Genomic DNA, 20,478 nt, shown 5'->3' with positions numbered 1-20,478 from the left:
GCCACTTAATAATGACCTATGAATCACTCAAACATAAAAAGGGCACCTGACTCAAGGGTTAAACTAGTGCTGTGTCTATACATAACAAAAACTGAAAATTAAATTGTATTTACTACTTGAGGTAGTTCATTACTAGCGGTCTGTCACAAAAAAAGGTTAAAAATTTAAAAATGTTCCCATTACTTCAGTTGAATCCATGAAAAATGCGGAAGAAAACGCAGTCTGATATAGGTTAAAGGATAAAGGTACAGCAGTGAGTGTCTACAGGCATCAGCAAAAACACAGTGGAGGCTCTGTCATGGTTTGGGACTGCATTTCACCCGGTGGTGTTGGGATCTTGTCAAAACTGATACAGGTGCTGGTCATAAAATTAGAATGATGAAAAAGTTGATTTATTTCAGTAATTCCATTCAAAAAGTGAAACTTGTATATTATATTCATTCATTACACACAGACTGATATATTTCAAATGTTTTTCTTTTAATTTTGATGATTATAACTGACAACTAATGAAAACCCCAAATTCAGTATCTCAGAAAACTAGAATATTACTTAAGCCCAATCCAAAAAAAGGATTTTTAGAAATGTTGGCCAACCAATTCATTTTTCAGCATGACAATGATCCCAGACACTCCATCAATACATCAAAAGTATACCTGGATTTAAAAACCAAAAAAAAAACCCCACACACATTGGATTGGCCTCCTCAGAGCCCGGACCTCAACATTACTGAAGCAGTGTGGGATCATCTTGACAGAGAACACACCAAAAGGCAGCCAACATCCAAAGAAGAGCTTTGAATGTCCTTCAAGAAGCCCTGAGAACTTTTCCTGAAGAAGAAATGAGAAGAAAGCTGCCTCAGAGTTCAGGTTGTGCTGAACAATAAAGGCAATTTTGCCAAATTCAAGTACATTAGAACTGTACACACACTGTTTTTGCCTCATATACTCCATGTGCGTTTGCATGTTTCAACTGATTACTGCAACAAGCAAAACATATTTTTAAATGAGGGGGTGGCTCAGGACTTTCGCACAGTAACACTTGTGCCTGCTGCCTAAGTATCACTTCCAGGTAAAACCAACTTACCAGAATACGTTTTACTGTCAGGTGAGAAACTGAAAGAGACCAACACATGCAGCGTAAATTAGATACAGCAACACGGCTGCTCATTTTATTATTTCAAATGATTTCAAATACACTTTATACTTCCAACAGTTCGTTCTGTGAACCCCTTCCACATTACAGCAAACTCCATATTCCTGTTCAAGGAAATTTCCAATGTATCATATACTGAGTTACCAGTTTATTATGTACACCAGTTAAGTCTAAACAACACGGTTGCCCTGCAGGAAATCCTCTCTTTGTGAGTTAATGGCATTCAGTGATTGTTTGCACTGTGAGAAGAGCTGAGTCATCATTTGGAAGCTGTTATTAGTGGTGCTTATGTATACAAGTGCATTACTGCTGACTGTAAATATACCTAAGAAAGTATGTGTATGTTCTTTGTAGCACTTTAATTACAGAAGACAGTAAGCTGGTCTTATGTAAACTTTAACAAGGCGACAAAAAGACACTCTCCTAGCGAACTACAGAAGATCCCACTGGAAACAGCGTTAGGTCAGAAATACTGAGGCTGCTTAAAACTGAACTTTCAAGCACTGACATGACCCCCTAAACAGTGTCTTTTTTTTTTTTTAAAGAAAAAAACCCAGTCCTGAACCAAGAAACATCAACCGTAAGGGAAAAAAGTGTTAATTAAAAAAAAAAAAATTTATCACGGGAAATACGACAAACCAAAAAAGTTTTCTAGCTGTTGTGGGGAGGACAGCCAATTCTTTCTGTAAATTACCAAATAAATGTCATTCTCATATCAATGCCAGACCTAAAAATGGGACACCAGTCTCTGGAAAATTCTATTTTACTCTAATGTAGGAGGCGGGAGGGGGGGGGGGCAACATATCAAGTGAACTGATGGCTGATAACTGTGGTGCAGCATGCCATTTTAAACCCAGAACAAAGTAGTAAACTCCAGAGTGCATTTCCTGTCTGCTAATGTATACTTAATGTTCCATCTGTCAGTGGTTTGCCTTTTTACAAAACACATGAAATTAGAGAAAAGGTAAAGCACCAATGAAATCCTCGTGCACACTCAATGTATTACATGACCGGTAACATCTATTAGGCAACCTTGTATTAAAGAAATTTAAAGGAAGGGGAAAAAAAAAAAAGGCATAAATCAAAAGGAATGCAAATAACTTCAGCAGCTTAAAAATTAAAAACCTGGTAAATGGGGAACAGTGAAGAGGCTGTGAAGCACTTGGAAAACCTGCGATTGTCTCCTCTGGAACCTTCAAAGAATTTTAAAGAAAACTAGAGGCAATCCAAATGTTGCATTTCTCTTCATCTTGCTTCAACTCCACCCGTTTTCTCTGTTGTGGAAGCCCCACGAGCTTGATTTAAAATGAGGTACAGGAGTTTAAGAGCAGCCCTGATCTGACACTATCCATAATGGTCCCCACCCTGTTCTCCTCTCCATCTCCCTCCATCCCTCTGAGAGTGAAGCACATGCCGAAGCTTTCAGGTGAAGGTCTAGCGCTTTGCTTTGGCTTCTTCGGCTTCTTTTTCTGATGAAAAGAAATGACAAACAGAAAACAGCGCAAAGCTTTGAGTTTCAAATGGGGTAAACGTTTCCATAAAATTCATCCACACACTTTGAGTCATAAAGTCTGCTCCTGATTATTGTAATTATGACAACAGCTCGCTCATGCAGCACACGATAAAACAGCAAGTCTTGCAAGCATCTGACATCCTGGAACTTTCTTAGAAGTTCCTGCCTGCTTCCCTTCACAAAATCACATTTGTATTATCTAGCGGTACATGTCAAGACACTGTGTGTACACACTAAGTTTTTTCTCCCTGTACAAACAAATCTCAACTCTTAAATGCCCAAGCTAGAGAGGATATGTTGGATCACATTCTGTAGCTTTTGTGTTGGAGCTTCACTCACTGAGGATGCAAAGGGCTACATTATTTGGACCATGAAAGCCACAGAAACAAACATGATGCAATAACCTACAAACCTGGAAGGTCTAGTTTTGAATTACAAACAGCCAGACGGAGTCACATGTGACACCTGTGGTTGTGTGTACCAACGCACAATCTTCTTACCTTTCCTGAGTTCGTCTCTCTTCTTGGCAGCCTCCTCCCTCTGTTTCTTGATGATGGCCAGTCTGGCCAGGTCAGCCCTGGCCTGCTCAGTCTTACCCTCAAGATGAAGTTTCATGTAGCGCTCTTTTGATTTCTGCTTTTCTATCTCTTCTCTGTATTAAAAGGAACAGTAATATTTAATCTCCTTGAAAAAAATCTGAAGGACAAACCAAATCAAAACATTTTTTTGTTTGACACTCACCTCTCCCTGCGAGAAAGCTCTCTGGGAGCGCTGACGTCTACTTCAGCTACCTTTTTGTTCTTCTGAGACACACGATTGGGATTCTCAATCTCAATCAGCCCCTCCACACCACTCCTCTTTCTAACCTACATAAAAGAACGAAAAACTTCTAACACCATTCACTAACACAGGGCTTGCATCAGTATCTATACACAAACTAGGTGTCTATTGTCGCAGTTCAAATTCAGATTTGTGCGCTGCTGAAACATGCTTAGATTAATGAAAAGGAGTGAGTGTTTTAATGGTGCTTGTGATGCTAAGCATTTATTGAAAGCTATTCCCCCCCCCCCAAAAAAAAAAAAAAATGATGATACTGAAACGAAACACAAGCCTTTTCAGGTTCTCACGCACATTTTCACCCAGTGACAAATTAATAAACCATTCACCTCAGACTCGTCGTCACTGCTGCTCTCCTCCTCAGACTCTGAAGAGCTCCCTTTCTCTGCACCACCATTTTCTTCCTGTTAAAATACACTCAATTACACTTGACCTCTTTTAAGGTGATCCCACATTAGGTGCAAAAATAAATAAATAAATCTTTCACTCACCATCTCTCTCTGGGCTCTCATCTGCCGATCGATCTCCTCGGGGTTGCTGAACTGCTTCCCTCGGCCCTTGTGGCCTTTTTTCCCTGCAAGACAATTGTCCGAACCGTCACCTGTCAAATAGACTACATCTATCCATTTTTGGGTGGGGGCGTTAGACACTTTATAAGCAACCTGTAAAGTTGACCACAGGACAGAAAGTGACAGCTAATGGTCACTTCTCAGATCTCATAGTCACTATATGTACACGCTTTGTTTGAGAACAAATGCCCTCGGCCGTCTCTGGGTGATGATACAGTTCACATCGGACTCAGCCTGACTGTGTAAAGCCACAGTACGTGCTGTGTGAACAGGAGCAGATACTGTGGGTGTCGATGAGCCACACTGACGTTAATGGAGGACCAGCTCCCTTCACCGGCAAATCTCACGGCCGGTGAGTGTTAGAAGGAAATACAGACAAAAGAAAAAAAAATACACTCAATACTTTGACGACACATGTGTGAGGATAGACTGGAACGAAAACAACTTCCAAATTTCTATAACTGATTACGTAAACGTGATCCGGACACGGTCTTCTGTGCGCATGCCGGTACTAGCGACTGAAAGCAAACAACCAAAAAAATGTGGCTATTCAGGTTTAAGTCACCACCTAGCTGGCAGCTGTGCTCATGTGAGAAATAAAATTATTAGTCAGAGAACGTCTCCGGTGCCTCTACTAAACCGCTCTTACCAGAAAATTACATTATGCTAACTATGTAGCATGCTAAACATGCTAAGCATGTGTGATTTCAAAGGGCTAACAATCTGCTAGCTAGACCGTGCTGCCAAAATGGGTACATTACGTAAATTTTTTTCGTTTTAATACTTACCACCACGAGGCATTATTAAAAGTGAAGCCAATAAAAAGTCCAAGGAATAATACAGCAGCTCACTAGTAAAGCCGGTATTTAAAGTGCTGGATAAAAAGGAAAAAAGTACTTCGTCTCTCCCGCTATTGGAAGACGCCTGCTTTCGCTTACAGGGACGTACGCATGCGCAGTTAGGAGTATAACCGGCACTGCGTATTTGAATGAAGTGCGCGTCGACCAATTGGATCAAGAGACTGAGATCATTCATAAAAGGTGCAGGTAACGCTCATCGGTTCAATTCAATCGGTTATCGGTTCGCCAGTTAACCTGTGATAACAAATAAAAACAAATAAAAATGAATAAAGTCACCATAACTCTAGTGTTCACAATCACACTGTCCCGTCTTTTGAAAACACCTGTTGCAGCCGTCATACTGACATGCTGTTTGACAGTGACAGAACTCTATTACCATTACCCACACATTAATTAAAAACAGATTAGAAAATGAGTGAATGAACCACATATTATTCCCACGCTGAGACTGTTATAGACCATCACAAATAAACTTTACAAAATGTAAAGAAATTTGTGTTTGGTGGATCGAGGTCAGGACCGCAGGCAGGCCACTCCATCATCTTCACTCCCAAATTAGAGAGGTACTCTCTGATAAACCCCACTCTCAATGGGTGTGCATTATCATATTGGAGGATAGAGTTCAGTCCCAGACTGTGGAGATATGGGATTGTCACTGGTTGCAGAATCTCATCTTGATATCTTTCTGCATTGAGATTACCTCCAATGATGACAAGCCTGATTGTCACCACCTGGGTTACCAGAAGCACAAAACAAGTCAGTAGCAGAATAAGCTGCTTTAGCACTGACAGAGAAGATTTTAAATGAAATAATTTGAAATGAAATGAACCCTTTTTTGAACCAATGGGACGGAAAGCTTCAAGGCTTCATGAGACTTTCCATCACTAGTGCTTCCATGCAGCATTTAATCAGAGAACCATATAGTGAATTTACTGTATATGACAAAGGCTAAAATTTTGGTATATTTTTTTATTTTGTAAGTCCACATCTAGTTTTACCCAACAATAATGAACTTGAGAATCACACTCAGATTCGTCTGTTTTTTTTCTCAGGCAGAATTTGTACAGGCCTATGCACAAATAAGATAAATAAAAGAATGACATGTTATAATGCCTCCAGTTTGTCTTTTCCTTTCTGTTTCTGTTCTGAGCCCAGTTCAGAAGGATGGTTTTTTTAATCTGTCATGAGTTAAATTAGAAACACTTGACTGCATTTATTGTACACCAAGTGAAGCCCCATATGGTAGGTATTTAAGCTGTAAATGATTCTGTCCCATGCAAAGATTAGAGACATGCACTCAGTATGTATATTGAGGGCATATATGAGGATGTCACATTATTGTTCCTGTAGCTGGATGAAGTAGAAGACCTGATACGGTGGTGCAAAGATAACCTCATCCTCAAAGTCCAGAAGACCAAGGAGATGGTGGTGGATTTTCACAGAACTGGTGCAGCGCCCCCTCCTCTCTACATCGAGGGAACAGCTGTGGAAATGGTCCCTTCCATTAAGTACCTTGGTGTACACCTCACCAACACACTCACCTGGCGCACCAACACCACCGCTGTCATTAAGAAGGCCCACCGACACTTGTACTGCCTGAGGAATTTGAAGAGCGCAGGCCTAAAGACAGACATCCTCGGGTCCTTTTACAGCTGTGTGGTGGAGCGCATCATGACCACCTGCCTCATGGTGTGGTACTCTGGGTGCACAGTGGTTAAGTCTGCACAGAGGACCATCGGGTGCAACTTAACACCAATCACAGACATCTACACCACCGGATGCAGGGAAAGAGCTATGTGCATCCTCCATGAGCCCACCCACCCCGCACACAGACTTCTCACCCCTCTCCCGTCCTCTCTCTCCCTTTTCTTAAAATGTTTTCTTCTTAATGTGTTACAGTATAAAAATTATAAATCCAATAATGAATAAACATTGCTTTCTGAAAACTGAATGACAGAACAAGAAAAAATGCTTTTCAGAGATGTGATTTACTTTTAATCTGATACAAAACAGAAAAATAATAATTAACCATCAGGTTTTGTGTGTCATACAGATGGTGAAATAATTCAACAAATTCAAACTGGAACACATACAGTAGGTGCTATTTAAGGAATGAAACATAAGACACAAGAGTCCTCATTGTGAGGAAAATGTATGATATCGTTTATCCTGTTATCTTTTTACATCAACCTACAACTATCTGAAAACAAAATTATTTAATTGAAAAAAAAAAGGCTTCATACAATGGAAGCACTAGATTAGATCTGTCATTTTTTCCTTCGATGTTGAATCTTTCTTTCTTCCACTTCTTTCTCCATCAAGTGATACTCTACGGTAGTCTCTGTCAGCTTAAAGAAAGAGATTAAAGATTGTTCTATTACTCTTTTGCAACAAACCTCATTATATAACCAAATGACCTGGAAATTAAATGTAACTTAAATATAATATGCAGCCACAGTTATATTGCCTTATCATGATTGAACACAAGTTTATCCAGAGTCACTGCATCAGTCTGAAACAGCTTTCCTCATATTGCATCCTTAATATTACTGGTAATTTAAGTACATAATGATATTTGCTCAGGTCTCACCATATCCAGGAGAAGTTCAATCTTTAGTTTTAGTAGGTTATTCTCCTCCTCCAGCTGGACGTTTTTTTTCTTAAGCCGCTGCACTTCCCTACTAGATGCATTTCCACCAGATTCTGGTTTCACAAAGAAGAAAAACAAAACACTATCTGTTAAGTGTTGGCCACACAGGGACGGACAATGAAGGCAACACGCACACATATACAACTGAAAAGTATTTACTCATAAAGGCCATTACCTGTGATCCACTGTCCCTCTTCAAATTTCAAGACCTGATCTCCAATGTTCATCGCAGGGAGTCCATACTCAAGGCCCAGCTCTATTTCTCTGGTTGAGCGATCCAACTAAAAGACATGGGAAGATATAACTAACAGAGCGCACAGTGAATACTATCTCACAGGATGTTACACTGATTAAACACCCTAAAAAGTGCTTTTCGACTAATTAATTACGAAGCAGCGCGCTTCATTCAAATCTTGTCTGATGTTTCCAGTGTTGCTGCTGCTGAGGTTCACTCACCGTGTGAAGGCTGGACAAGGAGGCGGATTTGCGTGGAGGAGTTTTTTTCGGACTGAATAAGTTTCCAAACAGAGGCATCCTCAGTGATCTTTTGAGGTCCTGTATCAGAGATGGTAAACGAAGTGGTAATTACTAATTTAAAAATAACGCTAGTTATCACTTAGCTTCTGCCTCTGTTTACCGTTGCTAACAGTGCACGACCAAATTGCTGCTAAACGGCTAGTAGTGTGAAATACTCATATTTAATATATAAATGAAATTATCGCCTGCCGCTCAGATTAGTTGATAGATTTTTTTTTATCAATATAAATATATAGCTAATATATTTACCTCCATACATACTATTTATTTAAATACTTAAGGCGGTGGTGCGAATCCTTTTCTCGCCAAACATGTTTGCCAGCCACTGCGCAGGTGCGAACTTTCCATTTGTCCAAGTCCTGTTATATTGCACGACTTACGTGCGAACTAGTTGGGAAAAAATTACCCACTATACTACCGTTAAAGAAATTCAAATCGTAACCCAGTGTTTGACAGCCCTATGTGGTGTACGGTCTTCACATTTTAATACTGACTGAAATTTGAAGTTCACAAAATCCCCCTATTTCTGAATGATAATGGAACCACCCACGCAGCATAACAGTATCACCATGGTGATCTTTCCCTGTCTTTATGGTAGAACGCTTTAATGTTTTTAATCGGATGAACTCATAATTTCAAAAAGTCCGCATTAAAGCTACTATTATACACAACACAATACAAAACGCACACCACGGATACTGTGGAATTAAAATATGAGGACCCCGCCCTCTTACTCACGAAGCCCCAGTGGCCTAATGGATAAGGCACTGGCCTCCTAAGCCAGGGATTGTGGGTTCGAGTCCCATCTGGGGTGGTTCAAATTTTCGTTGTCGAAAAGCCACCAGACAGTAAAATTGACTAGTTGTTCATCGGCATGAGAAGTCGCTTCACATTTTTGGAAAATGTGTGTGTAAGTAGATGAGAGGCGGACAGAAGGTAGGATACTATCCGCTGACATGGACCAGCGGAGAATGGCACTCTGCGTACTGCTGAGCACTTTAGCTGTAACAGCGAAATCCGCGACCGCTAAGGTGCAAACTTACCGTGAGTAACGATGTTGTGGTGTTCTTATACACGGCGGAAACAAATTTTTATCCGTCCAATATTACTCCGTTGAACATGACTAGAAAGTAAAATGTTCGTTTGGCGCTATAAAATACCGTATGGTTATGTTTGACATACCCTTTCTGTCCAGTGCTGTGTTATGTTTTATATAAATTTTACTGATTAAAATATATAACTCGAAATACAGCGATTTAAAATACATTTTTAATGTTTTTGTAACATTTATGTCAACTAATATTAAGTTTAAAAAATTATCCCTGTGTACTCCAGCAAGGGCATCATCGTGCTGGTCCATAAAATCTACATTAATTTGACAGATAATAAGAACACATAACAAAGTGTTTTTAAAAATGCATTTTTTTCTTGTAATTATTCTGTCAGCATGACATTATCTTACATAATGTGTGTTATCTAACCTCAAGCATGTAACCCATCCTCCCACAATGGTAGATCTCCAAGAGGCCACCGTGCACTGGGATGCTGCCCAGAAAAGTGTGATCCTGAAGGAGGGGTTGATGGAGACAGAGGGGGGAGCCTACGGGTACTTCAATGACACTCTGCTCCTCTCAGGATGGGGCATCCTGGAGATCAGTGCTGGACATGGAGGAATCTCTCAGGAAGATGAGACCACCTTCTTCCTGGCTGGCTACCTGGAAGGTTACCTCACTGCTGGGTGAGCGGTAACATGCAAAAAGCAAACATAAATAAAATGCACTTACCAAGCAGTTTTCATGTAATCTTTCAGTGAGACAATCATGTGGCAGCAACGCAGTGCAACATATCACCTAATTTTTGCCTCTGACGTGTGAATACTAACCAAAAAATGGTACAGCTGATGAATTGTGCTGGAGCATTTCTGCTGACACCCACAGATAGCAATAATAATACACTGACATGCCTTGTGTCAACAGTCCAGGGCTGGTTGGGCTGTTACAGTGTGAGTAATGTTTTCTTGGTATATTTTAACCCCTTTAATAATAGTCAGTCATTTGAATACAATGGCCTATCTGAGTATTGCTGGTGACTGTGCACGTTGCTTTATGGCTACCTGCAGCATGATAGGGCACCTTGTTTTCTTAAATGGATTTTATTAATATCCTAATTAGTTCACTTGGCCTTCTCAGTCACCATTAGCAGGCCTTTTTGTAGAAAGTGTGAATATGTAGGTGACAAATCTGCAGAAATGTTGCACTGCCATGGCCTACTGCGACTAACTGTGCATTAATGTTCTTAGTAAAATGATTTTCCTATTAAATCTGCTGTGGAAAAACTGGCATATTTAACAGTATTGTGTGTTCTGTATTATATGTTCTCCATAGTCTAAATTCATTGGTTGCTGGTTGCTCTACATCTTCATAAAACAGTCCTTAAAGGTGATCTGTATTTTGTATTTAAAGCTGACATATATTTCCTTGCTTTGGCTTAACTAAATTGACTTTTAATGGATTTCTCATTAAGCTTGACAGTGTAGCTGCTTGCTCTAGCTGCAACATGTGGGCTAATCCCTCACTGCTTATTCTCCTCCATTGCAGACAGATGTTCAGTCATTACTCCAACATGTACCCTCAGCTTATCAAGGATGAAAAGGTCCTGAATCCCTTGAAAAGTTTTTTGAGGTACAGTCTTAAACCATATAAATATATATAGACTTTACAGATGTCTATAGGAATATGACTTTAATGCTCACTTGATCTGTGACCTCAGGAAGCACTAAGTTTATTAGCTTCAAGTCTTACTGGATAAACTGTGTTTCAAATAGCTGACAAAGCAGGGTATGCTACGTTCTCATTCACGACTGGCTACATTTTAAGCATGCTGTGTCACATTCACTCCTTACACATCACACCTGGGTTAAAAACAGCAAGATGGCAACGTCTAGTTCAAAGCTTTACAACCAAAACCTCATTTAACCAGTGTGCGACATCACGATGCCCACAGCCATCTTTTATATACAGCTCGTGATTGTGTCTTGTAAATGTCAAACAGTAGTCTATACTAAGTGCATTGATTGTTAGATGCACAGCGATGTCAAACAGCACCATCACGAGGCAAACTTTGATTCCAAAATTGTAACGGTCCCCAGCAAACAAGACCAGTGGGCCAGAGAGCAGGTGAAGCTTAGGAGAAACAGCGAGCCCTTGTGGAAGCATCTGGGACTGATCCTGGCTCAGCTGGATGGACTCCATGCAGGAGCCGCACAGTGGGCCAAAAGCAAACACAGAGAGGTGTGTATGTGTGTGTTTGTGGTTGTGAGAGAGTTGTCACAGTCATTTCATGGCTCTCTTGCCACTTGCTCTTTCCCTCCTGCCCAGCCTCTATCAGCGTTCACGGTCCAGTTCCTAAATGGTGTTGGTGACCTCTTGGATCTTGTCCCAGCTCTGACACCTCGCTCCAACTCCTCCGCGGGGTCCGGCTCGTTCAGGATGCCTGGGATGGGCCACTGCACAGCTCTCATAAAGGTTAGGCCAAGCTCATTTGGCTCAAGCTGTGAGGGAGCACTGGGGAAACCTCAACACAGGCCTAACTGCTTTTATTGGCCTCTGTGAGTGGGGTTTTCTTCTTTTAAATGAGAGTAAAAGGCCATTGCAAGGGGCTTATGTCCTCTTTCACCTACACCCCTCCAGGGAACAAAGACAAAGTTCACATGGAACTGTGTTATTAGGTTTTTATTTACATAATTAACCTGTCTTAATAATGTTGCCTCCACTTTAAACTCTTTTTTTACAATTCAGTAGGGATAACTTGTTTCCTTTAAAAACCACAGATGTCACAACCCTCTCTCTCTTCTCTGTGTCTCAGGTTCTGCCAGGCTTTGAGAACCTGCTAGTTGGCCACTCCAGCTGGTATACTTATGCAGCCACCATGCGTATCTATAAACACTGGGACTTCAAGGTGTCCGACACGCGCGTCGCCACTGGAAGGATGTCGTTCAGCAGCTACCCCGGTACACACACTTCCACTATATCACATACAGTATATTCTTAGACACATACATACTCAGATAACTGATGTGTCTCAAGAAAATTTGGAAAATGAGGGATTTACAGATAGAGAGGGGTTTTCACAGAACGAGCTTCTTTCTTCTTCACCTCTTTCTTGTAAAATCCACGAGCTGAGGTGAACTGCTTATCCTAAATCCGCACGGGTTCATTTTCATCTGGGAAAATATGAACACTGACATCCAGGACTTAACCCAAATCCTCAATGGACGTTTCCTACTCGACGTGATTCCCCTGCTAAGCACACAGCTTAGGCAGTAATAAGAAAACACTGAACCTGGTGTGTGCACACCACAAGGAAGTGTGTTCCCTCACTGTCAAATTAGATGAGACTGAGAAATTTTGTGGCTAAAGATTTTTCAAGTGGACCAGGCCACAAAAAAATCCTCTTATGGACTCCACTGCTATCAGAGCACAAGTGGTTTTAAAGCACTATATTTAGAGAGCAGCAGGCCAAGGATATCACCTCACTATATTGAAACAAAGAGATGAAATACACTGGGGTCAGCAGAGGTGATGTGCACCCCCTGCGGCCTTCCTAATCGGCTTCCTCTCTGACAATGCTGAGCATTTATCATGCTCTGCAGGTCAGCACCAGCAGAACAAGAAGAGATGGTGTGTAGTATTAGTAGTAGAAATATTCTGTTACATCTGGATTTTACTGGTAATAGCAGCACCAGCAGAATTAGCAATAGAGGCAGTAGTACTTCTAATGCTAATAAGAAGATTATAATCTTTTCCTAATTTTTTCTAATAAAAGTAACATGACGAGTTGAAACTACAGTTACCAACAATAGTACACACAGTCTGAAGAGGAATGCTAGTGTAACACTTCTAATGCTTGCTGGTCAAACATAAGATAAAATACTTTAATAAGAAAACTTTAATGGTCCCACGATGGTGAAATTAGTGTATTACAGCAGTTTGAGTACAGAGAATGCATTATGGGTGGAAATGTAAATAAATCAAATGTATATGTACTATGTGTAAAGGTACACTGTGTGTACAAAGTGATGGCGGTGAAGGTAAAGTATCCAAATGACTCATGACATCATGATGCGTCATACAGCCTATATCTGCTGTTGGGATGAATGACCTGTGAAAGCGCTCCTTCCTGCAGCGAGGATGTTTCAGTCTCTGACTGAAGGAGCTGCTCAGCGCACCCACGGTCTCATGCAGAGGGTGATGGTGGTTGTCCATGATGGATGTCAGCTTCGCTAACATCCTCCTCTCACCCATCACCACCACTGGCTCTGTTGTGGGTGGGAGTGAGAAGAGCTGCAGGTAGCGAAAGCACTGCACCAGGAGAAAGGGGGGACAGCATACGGAGGGGGGGTAGATGGGAGCTGAGGGGCGGAGGAGGTGGTTAACACCCCAGAGTCAAATCTATTGAAAAACAGTCTTTAGCCCACCCCACCCCTGGTCAGCAGACACTGTGGCTCCTCCACTGTCCTCAAAGTGGCCAGAAATGTTATTCATGTTTCTCTTGGACTTTGTTTTGTTGGAGCTGTTCCTGCCAGTCTGTATATTCAGAACAGTCTCTCAGGGTCTCACTGCAGTCCTCAGACCACAGCCTTATTACCTTCTTGGTGGTGGGGGTTTCCTCCTCACCATGGGGGTGTAGGTGGAGTGGAGAATGACCAGGTTGTGGTCTGAGTGGCCAAGCAGGGGGAGGGGTGATGAGCTATAAGCCTCTGTAGTGTTGGCAAACAGCAGGTCTAGAGTTGCATTGTCCCTTGTGTGACAGTCAACATGCTGGGTGAAGTTAGGGAGAGTTGAAGAAGGTGAGGCACGGTCGAAATTCCCAGAGATAATAATCAGGGACTGCGGATGTGCCATCTGTAATCTGAGAGACGGTGGTGCGAAAACATGGCAGTGATACTAATATTTTTTTCTAACTTTTATCAGCAAAAGCTAATAAGTCATACAGCTATATGAATAAAGTTTTTCACAGGATTGCATAAAAACAGAAACAAAGTACACCCTATGATTCAGTAGTAGTAGAACCACCTTTAGTAACAATCATTTGAAAAAATAATTTCCTGTGTGACTTTATCAGTCTCTCACATTGTTGTGGAGGAACATCAGCCCAGTCTTCTTTACAATGTTCTTCAGATCATTGAGGTTTGCGAGCATTTATTTATGCACAACTCTCTTAAGGTCCCACCACAGGACTTCAGTCAGGTCAATCAGGAGGTCTGAACTTTGACTGGGCCATTGCAGCACCTTGATTCCTTTCTCTTTTTTTCAGCCATTCCTGTCGTAGATTTGCTGATGTGTTTGGGATCATTGTCCTGTTGCATGACCCAATTTCACCCAAGCTTTAGCTGTTGGACAGATGGCCTCACGTTTGACTCTAGAACACTTTAATATACAGAGGAGTTCATGGTCAACTCAGTGACTGAAAGGTGCCCTGCAAAACAAGCCAAATCATCAGCCCTCCACCACCGTGCTTGACAGTTGGCATGAGGTGTTTCAGCAAACATGGTGCTGCATGTTATGATCAGGTATCTCTACTTTGGTCTTGCCTGTCCAAAGGACACTGTTCCAGAAGTCTTGTGGGTTTTTTTTTTTTTAGATGCAGCCTTGCAAACCTAAGCTCTGCAACCATGCTCTTTTTAGAGTGAAGAGGCTGTAATCTCGAAATCCTTCCAAACAGGCCATATTTGTTCAGGCTTTTTCCTAATTGCACTGTCCTGAATGTTAACACATGCCTGAGATGGAGCTCTTGAGTTTTTTGCAATATCTCTGAGCACTGCACAGTCTGACCTTGGGGTAAATTTGCAGGGACATCCAGTCCTGGGAAGCTTGTGGCATCATATTAACACACGCCTCAATGCTCCAGACCTGCAAACTCTATAAAACATCTGCTTTTATAAAGATGCTCACATCTGATGATGATGAATTAATCAAGTGCATTTGATTAGCAGCGCCTGGCTGCTACTTACCCTACTTAGATATTTTTGTTAAAGAAAAAAAGAATGCGTGTATGTGTGTGTGTGTATACTGACAATTGATAATTAACAGATTTTTGTTAAAACAGCCTCCAGCTGCAGCTGAAAACTATTACCCATTAGAGTGAACCAAAACAATGAAGCTGCTGACCAGAAAACTGAAAACAACTGAGCTGAAAGATGATTAAGAGTTACAAACAGAAACTGGGTCATACATTTTTATCATTATGTGCAAATCCTTTAGGAAAGCACACGTCATTTATGACAAGATACGATTACTTTATTGTCTCGATAGGAGAAAATCGTCTTGGATTACTGCTGGGAACTGCATCATCAATAAACAGCAAAAACTCAAAATGGGCACACTTAAATAAATGCAGACCTAAGAATAAATTAAGATAGATAACTGGCAAAATAGCGTTACATTAAAACCTTTACTTTTCTGTCTGCCCTGCATGAGCTGTTCATTTATCAGTTTAACTGGTAGAGTGACTAATTCATTTTTATAGTGGCTATGCTTCCCCAACAGGACCCTGTACCTCCTTCCAGAGTTCATTAGGACATACTCAGAGGTCCACGTGTGAAGGAGCAGCTAAAAGCTTTGTTCCCTTTGTATATACAGTATAAAAGAGTACCTGAAAGAAATTACTTATAGAGTACTCATCATAAAAGCAGGAGTGTTTTATTTTACTTTACACATTTTAATATAGATTTAGATGTAAAAATTGTAATAATTAATAATAATAATTAAGAATTTGTCAAACAACCCCCAGCCCTTTACTATTTGTCAAAAAGAAACCGGCTGCTCGTTCTCCTCCTCCAGGCTTCCTGATGTCTCTGGATGACTTCTACCTACTCGGGAGCGGCCTGGTGATGACTCAGACCTCCATCGGCGTCTTCAACACCTCTCTGTTCTCTCAGCTCAGCCCTCACAGCCTGCTGGCCTGGCAGAGGGTCCGACTGGCTAACAGTCTGGCACGCAGCGGAGAGGAGTGGGCACAGGTTTTCTCCAAATACAACTCAGGTGAGATCCCACTGATATAAATTAAGGCAGTGGGGTGGTTGAGAGGAAGGTTTGAGGTTTTACTCAAAACCAAAATAAGCACAAAAAAAGAAAAAACAGCAACGATTTTAAATAACAAAATTAGGAATAATAATAATACATGCTCTCATTGCCCTGCATTGCGGGCTTGAGAAGTAAAGCTGGCAATGCAAAGATTCACAGGACAAATTTCCATAGAGATTTAGCAGACTCTCAAACAGACTATCCTTCTCATTACACAATGCTCGTGTGTGTTAATTGGGAAGCTGCTTTGATCTTTCACGTCACGTTGCTATGGAGGGCAGAGGAGAGAACAGGACAGGGTGTTCTTGAGACTGACGCCCCTTTATCACACAACAGAATTCACCATCCTGCCAAGCTACTGCAGTGTCCTGTAGCCTGTGTTGTCATTTCATTTAGATGGGGTTGTTAGGTTTTTTTATTGCATGTGCAAATATGTGTCTCATAAGACAAAGGTTTGTGTTTCTTTCTCCAGATCCAGATCCCTCAGGTGCATGCAAGACCGTGCATGTTAGCTTTCCTTTTCCAGTAAAATGCTAGAAGCAGCAAGAGTTAGACTGACTACATGACTTCCAGTATTGTTCTTTTAGTAAATAAAAGCTATTGTAGCAAAGGTTGCGAATTTTGGGCCCAAACCATGTCTGTTTTATCTTGTGTTAGAGGCCAAGCTGAGGCCAAAGTTATTACATGTCATCCTGATGCGAGTGAGTGATATCTGTACCAGATCTCAGAAAATCCCTCCAATATTTGCAAACACATAAAAATGCCAAACTATGTGGGAGCCATATGTATACTTACTTCTTCCTGTATCTGCTCCTTTTCGGGGTCGCCACAGCTGGTCATCTGCCTCTGTATCACCCCATCCCTACCATTCTCTTCTGCCGCACTAACCCTCTGCATGTCCTCCTTCACTACAACCATGAACCATCTCTGTTGTTTTCCTGTTTTCTTCCTATCTGGCAGCTCCGTCTTCAACATCATTTTTCCTGTATATCCACACCATGTGTGCCATGCCACCCATGCTTTGTCTCCAAACTGCTCACCTAAGCTGTCCCTCTGAGATACTCATTCCCAATCCTTTCCAATTTTGCCACTCCCATTGGCAGTCTTACCATCACCACCCTAGGCAACATCACCACCCTAGGTGTCCTGAACCTCCCACCATTGAGAGCTTTCCTCGTGAATTTGGCAACACACTTTAAATGGTGTAACTGTGACCAGACGCTTGAGGTATGTACACCCTCACAAACCTCAAGCGTCTGTGTGATAGGAAAGAGTGCGTGTAACCCTCTGTATTTTAGGCACATATAACAGCCAGTACATGGTGGTGGACCTGAGCAGGATTTCTCTAAGTAAAAGCATCATGAATGGAGCTCTGACTGTTGTAGAGCAGATTCCCGAGAAAGTCATGCACTCCGATCAGACTCAAGCATTACGCAGAGGTAAGAAACCACCTATCTGTGTCTGTGTGATTATTTCTGAGTGTTTGAGGCAGTAATTTGTCTGGACAACCTCCACCTCCAATGTGCTCCATTTGACAGGTTATTGGCCGTCATACAATATACCATTTCATGCTGAAATCTACAACCTGAGTGGCTACAGTGTGATGTGGAAGAGATACGGAGAGGACTTCTCCTATGATCTCTGTCCCCGAGCTAAAATCCTCCGCAGGGACCAGGCCAAGGTGTCTGACCTCAGCTCCCTCAAACGCATGATGAGATACAACAGTAGGTCAAACAACAGAGTTATTATTCCTCTTGCTGTATATCCTCTCTGGAGCTCAAAGCACTTCACAGAAAACACGAACAACTCAGGATATTTTTGTTCTGAAAGCAGCATGAATAAAAGTCAGTTTGCTTCTGTTTCAGACTACAAGAAAGATCCTTACTCAAAGGGTCACCCCTGTAAAACCATCTGCTGCCGTAACGACCTGAGACCAAGGAGGCCACGACCTGGGGGCTGCTATGATACTAAGGTCAGAGGACACCAGCACATTAGGCCAGTTCTGTATGTCAGGGGAAGGGTAAAAAAAACAACCTTTGATTAACCCTAGAACACTAACGTCAGGTGATTTTCACCCACATCAAAGTTATAGTGTTACAAAACTGCACATTACCTGTAGTGTTTTAGGGTTAGTGACTCACTACTGTCACAGGCCTTTATAGTCCCAGTTTGTTACACCTGCAGTGATATTTCTCTTTACTTGTTTTGTTTCTCATTTAGTTATTTCAGTTAAACTCTCAACATTCAGTTACATTTTACTGTTTTCAGTATATTTTTGTTTGTTTAGAAAGACTCTATAGCTATGCCAGCTGCTCTAAGAGTTAGGGTTTTAGGGAAAGTGGTACTTTAAGATAAATGTTAATCTCAGTGAGCTAATAGGCCTTCAAGATAGACTGTGTACATAAGATGGATGTAGCCTTGGGTCTGAAAAAAATGCAGAAGTGCATAAACCTTGCATTCTTTTTAATAGCCAGCAGGGGTTTGTGTTTTATATGTTATTAATGTGTTTATGGTGTCAGTTGCTAGGCGTAGGTCTTTTTCAATACAGCAAGATGTTGATCTTGTAAATGAAAGTAAAACAAACAGTAAATCAGAATGTGTTTCAGGGCATGTCTAACCTGTGATTGACATATGGCTACCGTATAGTCATGGATTTTCCTCAGATTCTCAGTTTGATCTACCAAGCAATTGTTCTGTATTTGGTTGTACTAAAAGCACGCTGCAGAGTGAGCTCCTCCAGTAAGAACCTTTTGATTTAAGCCTGTCTTTTTCACTAGCTAAAGCTAGCATTCAGCTTTATATGACAATGAATTGCAAACCTTGGTAACCAAGCTAGGACAAATATGGTTACATTCGGTTTTAAAAAGCTATGACAAACAGTCAAAATATGTTGCATATGTACCCATATGTAAATCATTTCTAGTATCCAAATGTAGATGCCCCAAACTAGATATTCCACCACATGATATTGGACACATCTGTGAATGTTTGTATAAATATAGTAGCTAATCTCTCTGTTAGATGTTGACATATTTCACAGATTATCTGGTGTAAATAAAAACTGTCCAGTTCAGTTTAAGATAAAGTGGCTGAAGCCAATATCATAAATGAAGTAAAGGTAATGAATTTATAAACTCCATTTATGGCAGAAGAGATTTGCTTATAAACCTTATTAAATTACTGTCTTTTCACATGTTTCTGTTCCCTCCTCATTTCTGTCTCATGGTACAGGTGACAGACTACCAGATGGCTCTCCAGCTGGTCGCCGAGGCAATAAATGGCCCCACAACGCAGGGGGGTCTGCGTCCATTCTCATGGCAGTCCTTTAACTTTACAATTCATCAGGGACTCCCCCACACCTACAGCTTTCCCTTTGTCACCATGAGGCCCATGCTGTGCAAGCCCTAAGAACACAGAGATGGAAGTTGCCATGCATCCACGTGGAACCGTGTTCTTGTTCAAATCCACAAATCCAGCATCACAAGACTTCGTGATGGTGCCGCTGAACAGAGAGTAAAAAAATTGACAATATCGCCAACACCGATGTTTTATCATTAATTAATTTATTAATCTATTAAAACATCAACCTAAATATGATAGCTAAATCGAGTGTAGTAGATACTAGATAGAGATGCAGTTAGCGTTGAGTTTATTTCTCAGCATTTATCCATTAGTGACAGCGTTATCACCATGCACTCTGACCTGACATGAGGACTGTGGACTTGTTTGCAGTAATTTAACACACTGTGTTAAGGTTCCCACAAAGGTTTGGATTTAAACCACCAGGAAAATCCTATTCACTTTGTATTTATTATATTTACAGTATTTTTGTTATTGATTTAAACTATGCAATATTTACTCAGGTTTACACAGTGTGGAAGAAAATTAACACAGACTACAATAAATTATTTTATAACCTGTGGTTCATTTTGTCCCTATGTGCAGACTTTTTTTTTTTAACTAAAACTACAACACTCAGTTTGATGGTGCAAAACAGAAAAGGGTTACTTTCAAAATAAAATATTTATAAAACTGACTAAAAAAAAGAGAAAAGCAGCTCTAATGATTTTTTATATAACAATAACAACAACAATATATATATATATATATAAAATGATTACATTTATAAAAATCCGTGTAAAATGACAAAAGGAAAGCATAAAAACATTATTAAGTAGCTTTTCTAGATTTTTGAAACGATTTTATTCTTTGAAGCTTGAGTTTGCTGTACAGAGGCCCTACATAAAAACAGTACTCCTAGATTGTTTCGTCC

The 20,478-nt window shown here is 40.9% G+C and overlaps 3 protein-coding genes and 1 non-coding gene across 6 annotated transcripts; 2 read left to right on the top strand and 2 right to left on the bottom strand.

Annotated features, from left to right (window-relative positions):
- Window positions 1-1,140: 1,140 nt before the first annotated feature.
- Window positions 1,141-5,019, bottom strand: pdap1a (pdgfa associated protein 1a). Its single transcript, XM_030755822.1, has 6 exons — window positions 4,863-5,019; window positions 3,997-4,079; window positions 3,835-3,909; window positions 3,410-3,534; window positions 3,169-3,320; window positions 1,141-2,624 (listed from the first exon to the last, which is right to left on the bottom strand). The coding sequence occupies exons 1-6, from the start codon at window positions 4,873-4,875 to the stop codon at window positions 2,590-2,592; spliced, it is 483 nt and encodes a 160-aa protein (XP_030611682.1). The 5' UTR covers window positions 4,876-5,019; the 3' UTR covers window positions 1,141-2,589.
- A 1,887-nt stretch (window positions 5,020-6,906) lies between these two features.
- On the bottom strand, window positions 6,907-8,531 carry cby1 (chibby 1, beta catenin antagonist). 2 transcript variants are annotated; one of them, XM_030755564.1, is made up of 5 exons: window positions 8,371-8,531; window positions 8,041-8,139; window positions 7,760-7,865; window positions 7,525-7,637; window positions 6,907-7,282 (listed from the first exon to the last, which is right to left on the bottom strand). In XM_030755564.1, the coding sequence occupies exons 1-5, from the start codon at window positions 8,374-8,376 to the stop codon at window positions 7,202-7,204; spliced, it is 405 nt and encodes a 134-aa protein (XP_030611424.1). In that variant the 5' UTR covers window positions 8,377-8,531; the 3' UTR covers window positions 6,907-7,201. The 2 variants fall into 2 exon arrangements, with proteins under 2 accessions (XP_030611424.1, XP_030611425.1); XM_030755565.1 differs by having other exon boundaries at window positions 8,383-8,500.
- Window positions 8,532-8,717: 186 nt separating this feature from the next.
- Window positions 8,718-20,094, top strand: plbd1b (phospholipase B domain containing 1b). 2 transcript variants are annotated; one of them, XM_030755418.1, is made up of 11 exons: window positions 8,718-9,152; window positions 9,637-9,859; window positions 10,719-10,802; window positions 11,270-11,411; window positions 11,499-11,645; window positions 11,986-12,130; window positions 15,963-16,163; window positions 17,504-17,644; window positions 17,744-17,929; window positions 18,071-18,177; window positions 19,437-20,094. In XM_030755418.1, exons 2-11 carry the CDS (start codon window positions 9,702-9,704, stop codon window positions 19,611-19,613), a joined length of 1,488 nt encoding a protein of 495 aa, XP_030611278.1. In that variant the 5' UTR covers window positions 8,718-9,152; window positions 9,637-9,701; the 3' UTR covers window positions 19,614-20,094. The 2 variants fall into 2 exon arrangements, with proteins under 2 accessions (XP_030611278.1, XP_030611277.1); XM_030755417.1 differs by having other exon boundaries at window positions 8,718-9,165.
- trnar-ccu (transfer RNA arginine (anticodon CCU)) lies at window positions 8,863-8,935 on the top strand. The gene has a single exon. It is a non-coding gene; the product is annotated as a tRNA-Arg (tRNA).
- Window positions 20,095-20,478: the final 384 nt, after the last annotated feature.

This window comes from Archocentrus centrarchus, chromosome 19 (assembly GCF_007364275.1).
Source record: "Archocentrus centrarchus isolate MPI-CPG fArcCen1 chromosome 19, fArcCen1, whole genome shotgun sequence".
In the NCBI taxonomy this organism is placed as follows: domain Eukaryota; kingdom Metazoa; phylum Chordata; class Actinopteri; order Cichliformes; family Cichlidae; genus Archocentrus; species Archocentrus centrarchus.
This window is presented reverse-complemented; position numbering and strand designations above follow the sequence as displayed.